At 46.1% G+C, this 19,179-nt stretch overlaps 1 protein-coding gene across 4 annotated transcripts in view; it reads left to right on the top strand.

Moving 5' to 3' along the window:
* The first annotated feature begins 483 nt into the window (after nucleotides 1–483).
* Nucleotides 484–19,179, top strand: part of LOC135918690 (organic cation transporter protein-like) — a 36,343-nt gene continuing 17,647 nt past the window's right edge. The window contains exons 1-5 of one of the 4 annotated variants that reach the window (XM_065452347.2): nucleotides 484–758; nucleotides 6,421–6,695; nucleotides 16,286–16,389; nucleotides 16,969–17,123; nucleotides 18,303–18,471. In XM_065452347.2, coding sequence (XP_065308419.1) covers nucleotides 6,573–6,695; nucleotides 16,286–16,389; nucleotides 16,969–17,123; nucleotides 18,303–18,471 — 551 coding nt within the window. In that variant the 5' untranslated portion in view covers nucleotides 484–758; nucleotides 6,421–6,572. Of the gene's footprint in view, nucleotides 759–6,248; nucleotides 6,696–16,285; nucleotides 16,390–16,968; nucleotides 17,124–18,302; nucleotides 18,472–19,179 lie in introns of all 4 variants that reach the window. The other 3 variants (XM_065452346.2, XM_065452345.2, XM_065452348.2) reach the window with 3 other exon arrangements.

The raw sequence follows: 19,179 nt of genomic DNA, 5'->3' as shown, positions 1-19,179 counted from the left end.
ATTAAGGAAACGCCCTCCCTTTTGTATCCTCTTTTTTGCTAAACGAATTACTAACTTGACCGAGACTTCCCAGTTGTACGTTTCCGAGCAATGAATCAGCGGATGCATTATTTTACGTCACTCTATTTACATAAAGTTCCCCACCATCCTCGAACGCAAGTAAAAGATCCGTATTAAAAAAACGATGAAAAAGAAGGACAAGGCACGCTCGTGGCAGCAAAAAAAATAGAACAGAGAACGTCCGATATGGAGCCTCTTCTAAAGAAGGCGATAAATAACGGCGCCACTAAAAGCTGTGATAAGGACATGTCTTTATCGTGAAGAAAGCCACGACTGCAATCGTGGCCACGGTTGAATTCCCTCGTTTCCTTCCGCGACTATCTCCGATGACTTTTCTGAAATGTGCAACGTGGAAATGGTTTTCAAGGGCCAAGCAACGTGGCGGTTTCCCGTTGACATTAAAACCAGTGCATCCGGAATGTGAAAAAGTTAGTCAGTTGAAATTTGCAACTCGACTGCCGCACTGTGCGAGGGCGGATGCAGGCTGACAGATGTTTGGTTTCGTTTGTCGCAACTGGATAGACGTCGCTTAGCATTAAGCCGCGCTGCCTCTGACCTCGTAAACCGGGACTGTTCGCCAAGCAGCTTGTCAGTATTCGCGCCAGTGATCACCGTTTTCCAGCACCTGCGAAAGATGGTCAGTCTAGATGCGCTACGGGAGCAATAACCTTCGCGCTGCAATGGTCTCTGTTTTTCAAGTAAGTGTTAAGTTTGCAGTACAGAATAGTGTTAGCGAAAAAGACTGGTAAGTGTTTGTCACGTGCGTTGCCATAGCATTCGTCAAACTTGTAAATAAGTAAATAAGAACGCAGTCCTTTGATGAAACGAGTATTCGGTGAATACTTGCAAGGCTCACACTGGAGCGAGACGCGTGAAGCTTAGCATCAGCATGACCCTATATGCACCGAATGCGAAGTCGGCGCCACGTACAGTTCTCCTAAGGCCTTGGAAAACATTGCGCATAACGGCCGTAAAAGCTTTTCAGCACGTTGTTAGGAACATGGTTTTACAAACGCGTTATCGACTAACGCTGTTGAACTTTTTCCCACGTAATAAAATTAATAGTCCTCCTCTTTCCTTGAAGTTTCAACTTTGTCGCGCGTTCACTTTTTTCAGGGTATTGGGTATTGGAGCAGAACGCAATCCTAACGTAAGGTGCACAGTGAAACATGTTGACAAGTATCTAGGCTGCGCAACCAATGTGGTATACTCTTTCCCGCTCAAATGTGAGAGAGTGTACATAGCGCAAACCGGCCGGTGCATGAATGTAAGACTAAGGGATGTAATGCAAAAGGATAGACAGTTGGGCGAGTTGGTACGGTAACATGATTTTGGCTTCTAGCGCGAAGTGAAACACGGACACAGAAAGAAAGGAGTGTTAGCACTCGTCTTGTCTGCTCCTTTCTGTGTCCGTGTTTCACTTCGCGCTAGAAGCCAAAATCAAGACTAAGGGAACATGAATTGCCCTTGGACAAGAATTTTTACGCGCATGTCTATGCCCATTGCCACCATTGTAAGTGTAAGCCTCTGCTCAAAGAGGCAACCATTCTGTTTAAGCGTACTGATGCATCCCCCAGATTAGTCGTGGAAGCAGCCCACATTCAGCGAAAGGGCACGGGGTGCATTAGCCAGCCTTCGATCGCGCTTTCTCAGCTAGAATTAACGTACCTAGATAGCGCGATACGGTAATAGATGCCCTGTATACACGTGGCCCGGTTGTGCGTTATTCGATTGACCATGTGATCACTTTTGTCCATGTTTTGACCATGTGATAGCTTATATACCTGATGTGTGTTTCAGTAAACGTAGTTGTGAGTCAGCGCTCGTCCTGTGTCACTTCACTCCGTCGTCGTCTTGTTCGCGCTGTTCCCATTATGAATGTATGCCATCTCGCCCAACTTTCCACTTTAATTATGCAAGTGCCAAGGTATTTGATAGGTACAAGCTGCGAGCTAATTTAGTTCGCAGATCAAACTGCGAACTAAATCAGCGAAACTTCGAGCTAAAGTCTGCCACAGCTGTCAATCCAGTAAGTAAGAAGCAGCCTTGCTCAAGTGTCTACGCGCACGTCATAGCAGGTTTGTTTCAATGGTTTAGCGTCCTCATAATAATACACAGTGGGTTATGAGGGACGTAATGGAACTTATGCTCTAGATTCATTTCGGCGATACGATGTTCTTTAACGTTCACATAAATGAATGTTCAGGAGCGGTTTACAGCGAAACTGTCTATGTTTAGAATCCGTGGATTTTTTTCGTTTAGTAACGTCGACTGAAAGCAATGGTGGTTTGATCCGGGCGGCAGTTCATGGCAGAGAGACGGCTCATACCCCCGTAAGGAAGAGGGTACATGCAGTGACTCAACAAAGGGTTGGTAAGCCCGTAAGGCAGAGGCCGCAAGCACTCAGCAAAGTGCAGCGAACAGTGCATGCATACTTTAGAATCACGCATACAACATACAAAACAGCATACCATTCAACAAAGAACAAGCTGAAAACAAGCATGCCACCCAATACTTGATGATAAGGCGCTCCTGACAACAATACGAAGCACGTAGCGCTCCCCGCATACGTTTCCCGACGAAGATTAGTCTTGCTCAAGCTAGGGCGGCGACAGCAGCTTGCGACATTGATAGTGACGTCCCCAGCCTTTAGTATCTGAAATAACCAGCCTAGCAGCTGACTTCAATGGTGTTGCAGCAGCGCCATGGGCAGCGGCGTGCCATCAAAATTACCATTGCTCCCACTGCTACAATTTCTCTAAAATAGCGCCACTGCCATTACTTTAAAGCCATAAAGCATCGCATACCCACCTCAGAAGTTGTAGTGGTGGGTTGCCAGTGGCTTCACTGGACATCCACTTTCGCAAAGCCGGAATGGCAAATCATTTTTTTTTTTGCATTTCACCATTGTCGAAACTCGCCAGCAGCGGTGGGGAATCAAACTGCCGCGGAGAGTACACGCCAGTATAGTGTGCTAGAGTAAGTGCACTATTGGGGGCGAGCTTCACCACTGGAAAAGCTCGCGCCCTCGTCGGCGTGACGTGGCATGAGCGATCACGTGGATCCAGCGGCCGCGTCGGCTGCTCCGGAAGCGCTGAAGCGAGCTGAAAACGAAAGTTTAAAGTCCCAGCTGCACTGCGGTTCTGGTTAAGTGGTGAGGCTTCATTGCCTTGGGTGTCTCCTTGACAACATTTGAAAGTACTATAATAAGTAGTGGCTGCCTTTGGAGGCGTGCAGCACGGTTGGCTACTAGTCGCTGCCGCAGTGCCGGACGTACGCAGCGGAGCCCGGTGTGAGCCTTATTCACACGTAGTCACAGGACAAGAACCTGCGTGAAGCTTGGCTCGCGAAACTTAGAACCGGCAGAAAGCCATCGGCTACAACTCGGGTAAGCAGCAAGTACAGACGCGAGGAAGACCTCTGCTACGGCGCCGGCATTGCGATGTTCGGTGAGTAACAGAAAACGCGCACTGAGACGCTCGCCCGCACCCGCTGCCCGGCTAATGTCATGACGGTTTGGTCTATGAACTTGTTGATGGTAGATACTGGCAAGTTCACTGGAACGGAAAGGGAGCGATAAGTCGCACATTAAAATAAGGCACGGCATAGGGCCATGTTTGTGTTATGAATTAATGCATTGGATTAGGGAAAAGAAGCAGACGGAAATCTCACGCTGAGAAGACCGATAAACGTACAATGCTACGCAACCTAATAATATTGAAATGTGCAATAATTTAGAAGACAAAAAAGACTGAATCATCACGACGTCACATCACAGTCGCCGTAGCTAGACGTCGAGGTCTCTATACCGAAATTATTCTTGAACAGTTCTGATAGCGTCCACGCCACAATGATTGCTTGTGTACTGTCAAACGCTCATATGCTGCGACCTGAAGCTCACGGCACGGTGCGAAAACGCGATCTCGGCGAAAGCAAAACATTGTGCGTGGACATGCGTGCAGACGCGTATTCAGTCGCTGCGAACCCGGGCTATCGCTGCATTGAGGCTTCATTCTGCTATCTTCAGTTTGGTTCTACAGACAACCCACTATGAGAGCATATTTCACATAGTTTACTCTTAGCACTTCTCTACCTTTCACGCAAGAAGCCGGTCCGGGAGAATCCATCACGGCGATCTCGCGCAGTGGCGTTCACTCTACGTATTCGGTAAACAGAGAGCGTCTGTAAACGATTATGTGCTTTCAGTACGCCCAATGTTATTATATCAACAGTAAAAAACTTCCCTCGTTTTGAAAGTACTTACATAAGTGTCCAGGAGGGCTGCCGCGTAGTGTTTTTATTGAGCGCCGCAAGCGAGACCTACGAGGAGCGCACCGCGTGATCCCTCAAGCTACGCAAGGGAGGCGCTTGCGGCAGATGGCGACTCCGTAAGTCCTTGCCCCCATAGCCCGCGCGCTTGGGGCAACACCTGGCCACGCTACTTTCGACGCTCCCTATGGGCTAGGTGCGGCGCAAGCCACATCGATTTATAGAGACTGAATTTTCCGGTGAAGCGGGTCTATCAGCTTAAGCGCACGCTAAAGGTTGACATCGCAGTCACTGCTTCGCTTTCCAAGGTAAACTGTCAAATTTATTCTGTTTCACCTCTCTGCTATCTTTTCTAGAACATTTACGTCATCTTCTTTGATGTTTATTCTAACTGTATGAAACAGCATACGCTGATAATGATTTTTTTTTATTCCTGGTTGGGTAATGCTAGTTTCGCTGCATTGTTTAACTGTATTAAATTAAATTATGGGGTTTTACGTGCCAAAACTACTTTCTGATTATAAGGCACGCCGTAGTGGGGACTCCGGAAATTTCGACCACCTGGGATTCTTTGACGTGCACCTAAATCTAAGTACATGGGTGTTTTCGCATTTCGCCCCCATCGAAATGCGGCCGCCGTGGCCGGGATTCAACCCCGTGACCTCGCGCTCAGCAGCCCAACACCATAGCCACTGAGCAGCCACGGCGGGTGTTGAACTGTATCGACAAAAACCGAAGGTTACACTTGAGCGACGACGTAGGTTGTGCAAGATAACAGACAGGAGAAGTACGTTGTCGCACTTGCCGTTAATATATGTCCTACTCTCAAAATAAAAGCTTTATTAATGTATTCGAGGACCACGTTCTATGTCAACGATGGAATAGCTACGCAGGCAAAGCGCACAAGTAAGAGCGCTGTTGAAAAAAAAAGTTCAAGCTAGGGTAATGAAAACAATAATATCTCTTTTACAACTACAGACTCCGACAAAACACACCGCTAAGTGTTCAATTTCACTTATTTCCTAAATACGTGCTAGGTGAAAGAGGGAATTACCAAGCGTGAGAGAAGCCCGCGAATGCAAGAAAATGTAGCCGCGCGACTGGCCGCTCAATCCACTTAGCGTGTATTCGCGGGCTTCTTTCACGCTTGGGGAAACACTTATTTTGTGCCCATTGAACAACACAAAGCTGTATCGGGAGTTTTTCATGTTGTTCTACAATTTTCTCTTTCACACCTTGCATCTAATTATAACAATTGGGAAGTTTATTATTAACTATAGTCGGATACAACTTTAGAAAAAAGGGGGCGTTTACTCCTCCGAGGCGGATGCACACGAGCATCCACCAATGGGCGCGCAATATGGACCGACGTCATGCGCCGGACGGCCGGTGACTTCGCCGCTTCGGTCATCTGGCCGGGGCCTCCCCTTTTTTCTAAAGTTGTATCCGACTATAGGTGGAATGCAAAAAAATACTCTGCGTATCCCTAAGCGAAGGCAAACAATATTACCTCCGTTCTGTGCAGCTAGGTGGTATTTGCAAAGTTTTAAATCTTGGTGCATGATAATTGGGACACCCTGTATAGTGCGAAGCCAACAGTCTTCAGCCCGTTCCAGCTTGTCAAGCTCGTCTTTCACCACCATACGGGAGCTATTTGTCTAATATTCGTTGATAACGCTTCTGCGAATGGTGTAGAGAACGAGGTGGACAAACTGCAACAAAATGAAGTAAGTCACAGCGTCGGAAAAACTAACGCCACGGGGTACTGGATTCGTGGTTGTCTCTGGGACATTGACTGACTGTGCGTCTATATCTGACAAAACGCTACCGAGCTCACCTAATGCCAGGATAATATGAGATTCTGTAATTATTCAAACTTTGCCTTACTCTCTCTCTCTCTCTTTAATCTGTGTTACCAGGTTTTCCTGCTTTTCTAGTTGCCGGTCGCTTAAACTTCAAAACGTCAAGCTGACGAAAAGGGCGACATGAAGGAAATCAGCGCCCTCATAGGACCACCGCGGTGGTACCACTTGATCGTCTGCTTGTTGACCTTCGTGCGCGCATTTCCGTCCTCCTGGACACAATTCGCAGCGTTGTTCGTCGCCGCGGACGTCGAACACTGGTGCTCGAGGCCACGTGATTCGGCCTTCGCCAATTGGACGGAGCAGCGATGGAAAGCCGAAGCCATTCCCGTCGTCAACAATTCTCGGCTGGCAAACGACCCCAAATACGAGTACTGCAGGATGTACCCAGCGGAAGCGCTAATTCACAACGCTTCTGCAGTGCTCTTCGACCAGTCGAGAACAGTGTCGTGTGACGCGTGGTCGTACAACGAGTCCGCACCCGGGTCTTCGGCAGTGCCAGAGGTTTGTTTAGTAATACCTTTTAAATTTTACGACGAATGAAGCTCCATTGACGGGACGCTCCTAGCGAAACTGTAGATTTGAGGGAAATGCTTGACGTAGTACCTACAATGTTGGCTTAGTTGAACAACACGTGCAAAATAAATAAGGCAATGTCGCTAAATAGCTCTTCGATAACGCTAAAATTGTCGCTAGAACTGTGGAATAAAATAATAACAACGTAGGTGCTTCCCAACAAAATACCATATCCTAACGTGGCGTAAATCATCTACCGAAGAATTTCACGTTGTTTGAGTCTGTGCAGGTGAGTAATAAACAAATGTGCACTCAGGGTGTATAGGGTTCCTATTTAGTATTATACATACGTAGCCGATAAGGCAAACTAAAAATGTGCTCCGCATGTAAAGTTACAAATCTATGACGATTAAAGAAGAAACGTCCATAACTTCACTTTCCCAGCACGAAAATTAAGCCACTCGAAGCACAGTACCGGTGCAAATTTTGTAGATCTCCGCGATCGCAAAATAAACGAATTCTTTGACGCGCCCTTGCTCGTATGTTGTTGATACGGTGGCGACAAGTGTGTGGTCTTTATGTAAGCCAAACACGAAGCGTCCACTCCTTGATCCACCTGAAACCTAATTCCTGTAGTATCAGTTAGCCCCGAAGCAGTCAGAAACGGAGGCGGCACGTTCAGATTTGCGTAAACAAGCCCAGATGCTCCGATATGTACTCTTTTCTACAGTCAATCTGTCTGATAATGCACCTGCTGAGTTTTAAATATCACCATGCACTTTATTGCGGTTAGTGTTGGTGAATTAATTTACCGTTATAATTGCGAACATTCAACTATTGAACTTAGTCATTTAAATTAGAAAACATGCAATATTAAACGTATTAAAGACTATCTTTTAATTGAAAACAAAAGATGCATTTCGTGAGCGCAGTGTGAGATCTGTTAGGGCCAACAAGCTGTGAAAGATAAGCACAATGTGAACACCACCGACGTGAAGACAGTGCTTGCTTCAACATGGTCGCAGAACTCACGTACCGTACAAGCAAGCTGAGCCCTTTACGTGCAGTTTTTTAATAGTTATATGGGTCCTATGGAAAGCCATTCTCGAGGCAACTTGTCCAACTCTGGAGTCATTAAAATGTTGCCAGTCACTACAAATATGCGGTGTGGTCACTAAATACAAGGAAAATTGTGGCTAAAGAGACAAAAAGTCGCTAAGTCCAGCGACAAAATCGCTCCAATGTCAACAATAATTACGCGTCGTGAAATAACAAAGCAAGCGACATTCAGTCTTGATGTCTTGATTACTAGTCTACAAAGAACCCTTGTTTCACCGCATCGCGTTCATGGTTGCCGTGCTTACCGGCATTGTGCAAAGTGGTCGGCTTCTTCAGCAGTTTAAACCTCCCCAGTAGCGGCCACGTGGCAAGGCCGTTCTAACCCGTATTGTAGTCGGCGATTATTTGTTGCTTAAAAATAAATCGCTCGTGATAGATGGTTACTTCGAACGCCAAAGACAGTAATCTCCAACACAAAAGGACCCTTTCAATGGTAATGGAATGGTGAGTGGCGGGGGGGGGAGGGGGGGGGGGGCTTGCGCAATGACCTTCATACCGCGTCAGAGTACGAAAGATCCTTCACGAGCCAACTAACGCTTTTATGATACGGTGCTGAGGAGGACAGTTGCCTAAAGTTAAAGCGGCCTAATCTCATTTTCATTAAAGAAAGATTTCAACATACTTATTGCTGATAGCCCACAATTCCTAATAGAAAATTTTACGCGCCATGGTGAGAACAGGTTTGGTATGACAACCGCTGCCTACCGCCATTGTGAGATAGCGGTGGGTGTCAGATAAGCAGAAGCGGCTGCCCACGATAGCGTGGCGCTCAGCGTGTCTGACATGGCTGATATTTGTGCAGTGCAACATCGAAAGAATTCCTTCGCATAACGACGCAGTAACAAGTGAAACGAAATAACGTGCAGGCTAGCATCCTGACGGTGAAATCGCCGTTATAGATAAATCCGTGACGCTATCTTTGACCAACTTCTGCCACCTCACTAGAATAGGTGCGCAAGATATTGTTACGGATCTTGTTTCGACATCCCCGTAACAATATGCTCGGTGCTATTAGTCGATACCAATCATATGCGTAGCGTAATACGTCACGGACTGTACAGTCTTCTTCCCTGACGCTAAATTATGTCGCAATAAACGGAACAACGAACTAGTTTAGATTGGTAACGCGAGCCTTTCAGAACTCTGACACTTCTCGTGAAATAGTAGGCTGTTACTTGGAAAAAAGCTAATTTTGAATTTCTCGTCGACGCCTGAGCACTGCTACATCAGGGCGACGTCATGAATGTGGAACTATTGTCTTGTATTTAGGCCGTTCTGACAGAGAAAATGTTCTGGGAACTTGCTACGGTCCAGTCTTCCGTTCCATTAGATTGCAATGTTATCCTTCTCCATACAGAATGTGGTTTACCTTCAATCGCTATCCTCGACAAACCGCATCGGTGCCAACCGGGCCGTGGTTCCATTGAGGCATCGCTGTAGGGTGGCCCGGTGGACGCTAGTCCGATTTGTTGACCTCACCATTAATTTTGCACAGTAGTGGACATTGAAACGAAAAACGTGGTATGCGCAATGTGCAGGCCTCTTTATTTACACATTACAGTACAGTGCCGCCACAACGCCACAGTATGACGAGACACGGCCCGCAAAGTTCCCTCATCCCTTTTCGTGGAGCTCGCTGACAAAGCGAAAGTTTTTATTCAGCATTGAAGGGCGTTCAGTGGCAGCACACGACGTGCTCCGCCACGTAGAAAAACATGCCATAGCCACACATTAGGATAAGAGAGGCGCAGCGAATTTCGACGACGAACGCGCCCAGTTACATGTATGGGGTCCCAGATTATACATAGGCCTCCGCATTTCAGGCGCGTCGTGCTCTCAACAATCTTACAGTAAAGTTTACTCAATCGAATAACCACTCCCCATAACTTTCGTATTCGTCACACGCTAGAAGAGACAAGCCCTCCCTTTTTGCATGGAAACTGTGGCTATGTGCCGTGGCTGACGCGACAAATGTCTCAAAAGGCCTCAAAAGCACGCCTGTATACTGCACTGGGTGCGCGTTAAAAAAACCCTAGATTGTCATAATTATTCTTCAGAACCCCCCCTCCCCTACGGTGTGTATCATAATGAGATCTTGATTTCGGCACGTAAGCCACCGGACCTAACTTTCTTGTTTCTTTAGGCATGCATCCATGGTCAAATGGTAAGAGCATTGGGCTTCTGCGCTGGTCAAACCTTGTTTTAAACGAACCATTTGAAATGTAATTTCTGTGTATAATATTTTCATCAGCAGTGGGAGCACGGCATATTCACCGTCAGTGTGCGCTTGCAATGTCACAATAGGTATACTTTCAAGCCACAGTAAGAATGATGATGATGATTAATGTTTAATGGCGCAAGGGCATCTAAGGCCAAAGAGCGCCAGGACATGTGTTATGGTTTAGTAAAATTGTGAGATTAGGACAATGATTTAAAATGGAGGCTGTATAGAGGCCTACACGTAAGATATATCTTTAAATACTAGTGAATGAATTCTAAAATAACCACGAAGATAAATATAAAGGCTTAAATGCATTGGTTATGGGCACACATGGTAAATTATTGCGGATTGCCCGAGTCCCCTGCTGTACAATTCTTGCCTACGCAAGAAGTGCAAGAGCTCAGACATACTTTTGCGCATCAGATTGTACCTCACCTGTGAGGAACAATCTGAATGTTAGGATGGTATGAGATGATGTCGAGAAAGTTAACTTCTGCAAGATAATTAAGCACTCTTTTAAAGTTAAATATTGCATCCTCTGATAAGAACATCGAGGGATGGGGTGGTATATGGTGTGAGTAGAGTTCTCTAAAATGAGCCAGTCGGTGTCGGTGAAGTTCAGGACATTGAATGAGGACATGTAGGACGGTTAGGTTCTCACCACAGCGTGTGCACGTCGGAGGGTCAGTTGCAGTCAAGAGGTATTTGTGAGTGCCATAGGTGTGACCTATTCTGAGTCTTGCCAGGGTGACTTCGGTGTGTCTATCAAGCTTCAGTGGGAATGGTTTCGTTAACTGCGGTTTAAGCAGGTGCAGCTTATTTTCAACTTCCTTGTCCCACTCAGCTTGCCAATGTTTATGGAGCGCCTTTCGTACCGCAGGTTTCATATCTACACCAGGTACCCTGCTTACATCAATTATGTCCCGATGAGCCGCTTCCCCAGCATTTTTGTCCGCCATTTCATTACCTGCGATCCCAGAGTGGCCTGGCACCCAGCAAAGAACAAGAGCAAGGTTTTGTTTATGCGCTACGTGGATCTGTTTAAGGAGCTCGTTAATTACAGGGTTTCGGCTTGCTTTGCCACAGGAGAGGGCTGTGACAACGCTTAAGGAATCTGTGTATATTATAGACTTTTCTATCTTGTGTTGTACTATATAGTCAATAGTGATCAGAATACCGTACGCTTCCGCTGTAAAAATGCTGCTATGTTTATGCAAGGTTTTAGTGTTCGAGAAGTTTGGGCCATGGGCTGCACATGATACCGAATTTGCAGACTTTGAAGCATCAGTGAAGAATGCAGTAGATCTGTACTTGTCTTCAAGAGCCATGAAATGTTGCTGGATGAGGGCACTTGGACAACTCTTTTTCTTAAGCTCTCTAAAGGAAAAGTCACAAGTGACAGGATATTGCTCCCAAGGTGGGACGGGTTCAGAATAGTCACTTTCCTGCAGATCTGTGAAAACTATTGCAAGTTTTTCAGCAACAGATTTTACTGCCAACGGGAACGGCGGGGCGTGTGAAGGCCTGTTTAAGTAAAACTGATTTGTGGACTGATCACTTATGAGTGCTTTGCATGGATGTTGTTTTAGTGACATGATTCTTATGGCATAGGTGACTCCCAGATATGTACGCTGATAATCCAGTGGCCACTGATCCGTTTCTGCATATAGACTTTGGACGGGGCTCGTCCGAAAGGCACCAAGCGCTAGACGGATACCTAAGTGATATACAGGATCGAGTACTCTAAGTGTTGTCTTTGAAGCCGACTGGTATACAATACATCCATAGTCTATGCGGGACAACACAAGGCTTTTAAAAAGAGACAGGAGGCAATACCTATCTGTTCCCCACGACTGATGAGATAAAATCTTTAAAAGGTTCATGGTTTTAAGACATTTCAGTTTCAACTCTTTTATATGCTGCATGAAGGTTAGCTTACTATCGAAGATTACACCTAGAAATTTTTGTTCTTTTCTATTTATCAGGTTTTTGCCATGCATCGTAATACAAGGGTCAGGACATACCCCTCTACGTCTAGAAAACAGTACACAGGAAGTTTTTTCTGCACTGAATCTAAATCCGTTTTCGTCGGCCCATTTCGTGAGCCTATTAACAGTCAACTGGATCTGGCGTTCACATATTGACAGGTTGCAGGATTTAAAGCTGATTTGGATGTCGTCCACATAGACAGAATAAGACACCACTGGTGGTATAACAGAGCGGAGAGAGTTCATTTTAATTATAAAAAGTGTGCAACTTAGCACACCTCCCTGTGGTACACCGTTTTCTTGAATAAAAGTGCGCGATAATACATTGCCAATTCTTACGCGGAACTTTCTTTGAGATAAGTAATCTTGCAAAATGTTCAGCATGCTACCACAAATTCCATAGGATGACAGGTCTTGCAGAATGCCATATCGCCAGGCAGTATCGTATGCCTTTTCAAGATCAAAGAATACAGATAGACAGTACTGGCTGTGTACAAATGCATCACGTATATATGACTCAAGCAGAACAAGATTGTCGGTTGTCGACCTCGCTCTTCGGAAGCCAGATTGGTGAGGGTCGAATATACCGTTATATTCGAAAAAGAACACAAGGCGACGGTTAATAATTTTTTCAAATACCTTAAGTAGACAGCTGGTGAGTGCAATTGGTCTATAGCTATTAACTAAGGAAGGGTCTTTGCCGTGTTTTAGTATTGGTAGGACTATTGCTTCTTTCCAAGATGAAGGTATATGACCAGTTGCAAAAATCTTATTGTAAAGACCTAAGATGCAGTTTAGGGTCTCATAAGGCAGATTCTTGATTATTTCATATGTTATTGTGTCAGAACCTGGAGCCGAGCTACCACAAGAGTCTAGGGCAAGCTTGAGTTCATGGAACGTTAATGGTCTATTGTACCCTTCTGATGTCTTTTTTGGATGTAGAGGAATATTTTCAGCTATTCTTTTATGCTTTAAGAAAATTTCGGAATAATTTTCCGAACTTGATACTCTCTCAAAGTGCTCGCCAAGAGTGTTCGCTTGGTCTTCTATTGACTCGCCAGAGCCATTGACGAGAGGAAAAGGATTTGGACGTTGTCCTTTTAGTTTACGTACCCTGTTATATACCTTGCTAGCATCCGTGTACGAGTTTATGGAGGATACGTAGCGTGTCCAGCTTTCTCTTTTCGATACTCGGCGAATACGGCGGCCATTTGCCTTGCACCGCTTAAATTCTATTAGATTTTCTGTGGTTGGGTAGCGTGAGAATCTACTCCACGCTTTGTTCTGGAGTTTCTTTGCAGTTTCACACTCTTTGTTCCACCACGGTTTTGGATTTACTTTATCTGTGCAGGATTGAGGTATGCAGTTTCGAGCGGAACAGAGGATGTGTTCAGTGATGTAGCGAGCCAGTTCTTCTACACCTAGATGGTCCACTTCTTCTAGGCACAGTTTACTTATGTTTCTAAATTTTGACCAGTCTGCTGCATGAAGTCTCCATTTTTGGGGGTAAGCTGGTCCATCGTGCCACTTTGTTGTTTCTAGGAGTGTCGGGAAATGATCGCTCCCATATGGATTAGTGATAACTCTCCATTCCAGGTGTGGGAGAAGTGACGCTGACCCTATTGCTAAATCTATGCATGAATACGTGTTGTGTGTGGAACTGTAAAAGGTTGGATCTGCCTTGTTAAATATACAGGCTCCAGAAGAAAGAAGGAAGTTTTCTATTGCCCGTCCTCTCGCATCACATCTTGAGTCACCCCAGAATGTGCTGTGAGCATTGAAGTCTCCGATTACTATATAGGGTTCGGGAAGTTGGTCAATCAGTTTTTCAAATTCTGCTGTGTCAAACCGTTCATCAGGCGGTATATATATGGAGCAAATCGTTATAAGATGATTGAACAATATAGCCCGAACAGCCACTGCTTCAAACGAACTCTGGAGTGATACATGCTGGCATGCAACTGACTTTTGGACTATGATTGCCACACCACCTGAAGAAGAATTTCCATTATTTCTATCTTTACGGAAAACTATGTACCGTTTTAAAAAGTTCTGGTGTGTAGAGTTTAAATGTGTTTCTTGAACACAGAACAGTCGTGGCTGATATTCTGCTAGTAGATCTTTGATATCATCTAGATTGCGAAATAGGCCCCTAGCATTCCATTGAATTATTTGTGTAGCCATATCGAGGAAGATTTTGGTTGCCTGTGTTCAAGAGCACGTGGTAAAGATAGATGGATATGTATACTAGGGCGGTAACCGTTTAGGTTACCGGTCCCTTTCTTTGAGCAGTTACAGGAATTTTCTCTCTCCTAGCGCGCTCCTGAGAGCGCTGATCTTTCGGCGTCGATGACGCCGGAGATTTTTGATCGACCTCCATAACCTTTTCCGAGGTGCTGGAGGATCGTGAACTAGGCGCTGAAACTCGCGTCCCAGGCCGTGGAGTTCGGATTAGCTTTGGGACCTGCGGGACTGGAGTCGGCAGGTCCACTTTCGATGTTGATGGAGCAGCACTTGCTGCAGCCACCAGGGGGGCAGGCGGAGTGATTACCGGGCCACTGTCAGTGACCGCGGTAGACTCCCGAGGGATTTGTGACGCTGCCCCCCGTCGCGCCACCTCGGAAAAGCTCGTGTGATTCAAGTATGACAGACGTTTTCTTGCTTCGTGAAATGTTATATTTTCTTTGACCTTTAATGTAATGATTTCTTTTTCTTTCTTCCATTTAGGGCACGTTCTAGAGTAAGCTGGATGGCTTCCATCACAGTTCACACAATGTGGAGATGAGTCGCAAGTGTCTGATGCATGATCGTTCGAGCTGCATTTCGCGCAAGTCTGCCGTCCTCGGCATGTCTGGGAACCGTGCCCATACCTCTGGCACTTAAAGCACCTTCGAGGATTTGGAATGTACGGCCTTACACGTACTTTGACATAGCCTGCATCCACTGTACTAGGCAACACACTGGTACCAAAGGTTAGTACAATGTGCTTTGTTCGAAGTTGTTCGTTATTCCTGCGGATTAGAATTCGTTCTACCTTGATGACATTTTGGTCCTGAAAACCTTCAAGCAGCTCTTCGTTAGTAAGGTCCATGAAGTCGTCTTCGGAGATTACTCCACGGCTCGTGTTCATGGTTCGATGTGCGGACACAGTGACCGCTACATCGCCTATGCATTTCAAGTCATTCATTTTCTCATATTGGGATTTATCTTTCAGTTCAAGGAGCAGATCTCCATTAGACATTTTTGTGGCTTTGTAGCCAGGTCCTATCGTGTTGCGAAGGCATTTCGCCACCAAGAAGGGGGAGAATTTACGTACGCTCGTGTTGCTTTCACTATGTATTACATGGTACTTTGGGAAAGTTTCTTCATTGTTTTTCAAAAAGAATTGAAAGGTTGCATCGGTGCGTCCTCTTTTTAGAGGGCGATCAAGGGAAAGTGTTTTACTAGAAGCCATATAGAGGTAATGAGTTCGGCAGCAGCGCCAACCGCCCACCACCGAGCCCAACATGGGGACGGAGCAGGTCTTACGAGTAAGACAAGCCCGCGCCAGTTGTACGGTGCCGCTATAACCCAATCTGGAGTACCCAAGGTTGGCCACCCACACAAGGTTAACCCTCGCTGCCAGGAAAGTTGGAAGTAAATAGAAGAGACGAGAAGACAGGAAAGATAGAATAGAAGAGAAAAAGACGCAGAATGGAGAGGAGGACAGGAAAAGGCAACTACCGATTTCCCCCGGGTGGGTCAGTCCGGGGGTGCCGTCTACGTGAAGCCGAGGCCAAAGGGGTGTGTTGCCGCCGCCGAGGGGCCGTAAAGGTCCAAACGCCCGGCATTGGCTCAACCCCCAGGATCCCCTTTTCCCCGGACACGGCTAAGCCGCGCACGGCTACGCGCGGGAGGGTCCAACCCTCGTGTGCTCGGGTACGTGGTGTCGCAACACACCAAACGCCTGCTGACGCAGACGCCCCTGCGGGGAAGCCACAGTAAGAAAGCTTCGCTTTAAAGGAATTTAGAACAATAGCGCACATTTAAAAAAAATAGTGTGGTGTCATGGTATAAGCCAGAAGGATAATAACTTCGGGGAGGCGCCGTCACCTGCTTTTCGTTTTGTCCGTCCTTGATGGTTTCGCATGAAGATAATTTACAAGTGGAACTTAACATATTATTCCACCTTAACGTTTAGTTAACGTTACTCTTTCACATATTCTATTGCTAGACTGGTTATTACCGGCCTTGCTTTTTACTTCTTTCAGTGGGACCTTGTGTGCCAGCACGAATGGCAGCGCTCGATGATGACAAGCATCGTTTATATGGGATCCCTCGTAGGGTCACTCGTCATGGGGCACATGTCCGACAGGTGGGCACTATATCTATGCTTCGGGCGTACAGCAGATTCCTGCTTCCCATTCGTTGTCCTTTTTCTACCAAGCGTCATCGCCTTTGTGCTTATTAGCCATACCTGTGACAAGCTACACATAAAGCAATAAATACGTAAATAACCTTAATGAGTGCAAACAGTAGCATAATATGCCGTCGCGCCTTCACCATATGTCGTTTCCTTGAACTTGCGAACAAGGCCTAGCCTGCCAACGGCTGCAGGAGCAGCAGCGGTGGTACCAGCAGGCCGTAGTAATAGTAGCAATAGTAGTAGTAGTAGTAGTAGTAGTAGTAGTAGTAGTAGTAGTAGTAGTAGTAGTAGTAGTAGAAGTAGTATTTGCAGTAGCTATTCAGATTTTATGTCACGTAGTGGAGTGGAGCGTAATAGTACAGAAAACACTGAACGCTGCTTGGAGCTCAACTTATCTCATACGCAAGACAAAACAAAGAAATACAGTTTATAAGTATGGTATGGCACGGCGGCCGAGTCCAGTCGGTGCGTTGTGCAGCCTCCTTCCATTTTTCTTTCTTTGTATTTTTGCTTCTTTTTTTTGCGCAGATTCGGGCGTCGAACCGTGTTCTTTTTGCCCGTGTTCGGAGCTGCCCTCTTCGGGTCTCTGGGCGCGGTGTCCCCGTCGGTGAAGTGGTACAACGCCTTCCGCTTCTTCTCTAGCATCAACATCGCCGGCATTCAGACAAGCTCGGCGGCCTTACGTGAGCAGCGCCGCCATCTTTCGTCGCACCTGAGCTGTAATGCTCCAAGACGGACGCCGTGTTTTCACCGCAAACAGCAACCTTACTTACGTACTCGTTAAGAACATATCGCTTTAGCCAACGCAGCGCAATTTGTTCCTCAGATACCACTCCGTACGAAGCCGCTAGATGTTGCCTCTCGGGAGTTCTCGGCAAGGTTCGAAGCGCATTCCGCCATGTGGCGCACGAATCAAAGGTGTTCACTCCCGGCATAGCTTCCGAGATCAGAGGGTGTGGGCATTGCACGGCGCACCCCCGTATCTCCGAGGCCATGCTCTTGGCGCGATCTTTGACATTGCGCGCGCACTCGTGGCCTCGAAGGCGATGTCATGTGAGCGATATTTGTCCTCTGTCGTGGGGTAGCACGAGCGGCGAAGTTTTCCAAGTGGCTTGCCGAGGCAATGGAATGCGCTCATAGTAAAGAAAGGTTAGCGACCACAGCCTATATACACTGTTCACTGTTAAGCAGGCAAAACTGCTGAGGTAGAATTGTCACAAAAATTTTATGGCGGCTCCAGCTGAACACAAACGAAATGTTTTGGTGGAATAACTGCTCCATTTATTGTTATTTAAATGTCTTACATTAAAAGCTCTCAGAATATAATGACAAATGAGATTATATAAATGTTATTTCTAAACGACCTTTAGCCCTAGTCTTCGCTCTTGAAGTGGAGCTGGGTCCCCTGCCTTAATCCAGTCATATTACCTGGAACCGTTAACGCGTTTTTTTTTGCTGGTCATTAGCCGTAGCCGTAGTGCAGTACGTAGCTTTCTTGAGGCAAAGCAGTCCAGCTCTCCCAGATGCAAAGGAGGAACTGCAGAATCTTAATTCCCCCGCTCTCTCTCATTTCTGTAGTAGTGATAGTGAGGCAGTGAGTAGAAAGAGCACAACGCGTAGATATTTCACCATTATATTTTCATACATGTTGAGCTTTTCAATGAAAAATGAACGAACAACTTCGTGAAATGCTGTCCTGCAATATTCATCATAACTTTCTTGTTTAGGGGCCTAAACAACGTCTATTACCTCTATTTCCGCAATCAAGGACGTTCAGCTAGGGTGGAACTGGTGGGGACTGGTGAATGATAATAACTGTACTGTGCAAATAATTCAATTCACATGAACACTGGCTCCCGCAGTGGCCGAGATCTTGGACCCTCGCTTCCGAACGTTCCTAAACATCGGCTACACGGCTGCATTTGCCATACCATCCATGCTGCTGCCCGGTGTGGCCTACCTACTGTCAGATTGGAAACTTCTTCAGCTTGCTTCTGGACTCGTCGCTTTGGCCTGCGTACCATTTATGATGTTAGTACACGTCCGTAGAGCATGAAAGAACTCTCTTGACTCACATTGATACTGTTCATTTAATCTCATACTGATACGTGCTGATTTAATTTAATTATCTTCTTTGAAGACCCAAGGACAACAGAGAAGAGTGGGGGACACGTAAAAAAACATTTGAGCAGAGTAGTGGGTAACGGTAAATTGTAGCTGAGGGCCTTCTCAAATTCCAATTGGCACCGAGAATGGAAACAATGAAAGCAAGAAGGCTGCTCCAGTTTATGTGAGTTGTGGGAAGAGACGAATTGTTGCGCAGGTTAGGGTGGCTACATGGGCACGTCAACATTGAACTGATGAAGGTGTATGGAATGAATCTAGAATGATGGTAACAAAAACAATCGCTTAAGGTACGACTGAGGTGGTAGATTTGATGATACAGGAATGTATCGAACTTTGAGCAGTGTAACAGCCTGGATAGAGGGTATCGTCGGCAGATGCTCCTACACAATCATAAAAACAACAACATGGCGTTCCGGATTTTCAAAGGCAGGTCTATGAAAAATGTGGACACAAGACCAAGAAAAAGGGCAACACAATCGCCAACAATAGGCTGAAAAGTAGACGGTTGGTTAGTTTAATGGCTGTGGCTCGTTCGGCTACAGATGGCGAAGCTGGCAGTCAGCGTTTCATGGTGTTCATTTTATACCGCTTGCATACCTCGTGTGCGTTTTC

The sequence above is a fragment of the Dermacentor albipictus genome, chromosome 6, assembly GCF_038994185.2.
Source record: "Dermacentor albipictus isolate Rhodes 1998 colony chromosome 6, USDA_Dalb.pri_finalv2, whole genome shotgun sequence".
Lineage (NCBI taxonomy): Eukaryota > Metazoa > Arthropoda > Arachnida > Ixodida > Ixodidae > Dermacentor > Dermacentor albipictus.
Note: the sequence above shows the minus strand (reverse complement) of the source record. Positions and strands in the feature narration are given on the sequence as shown.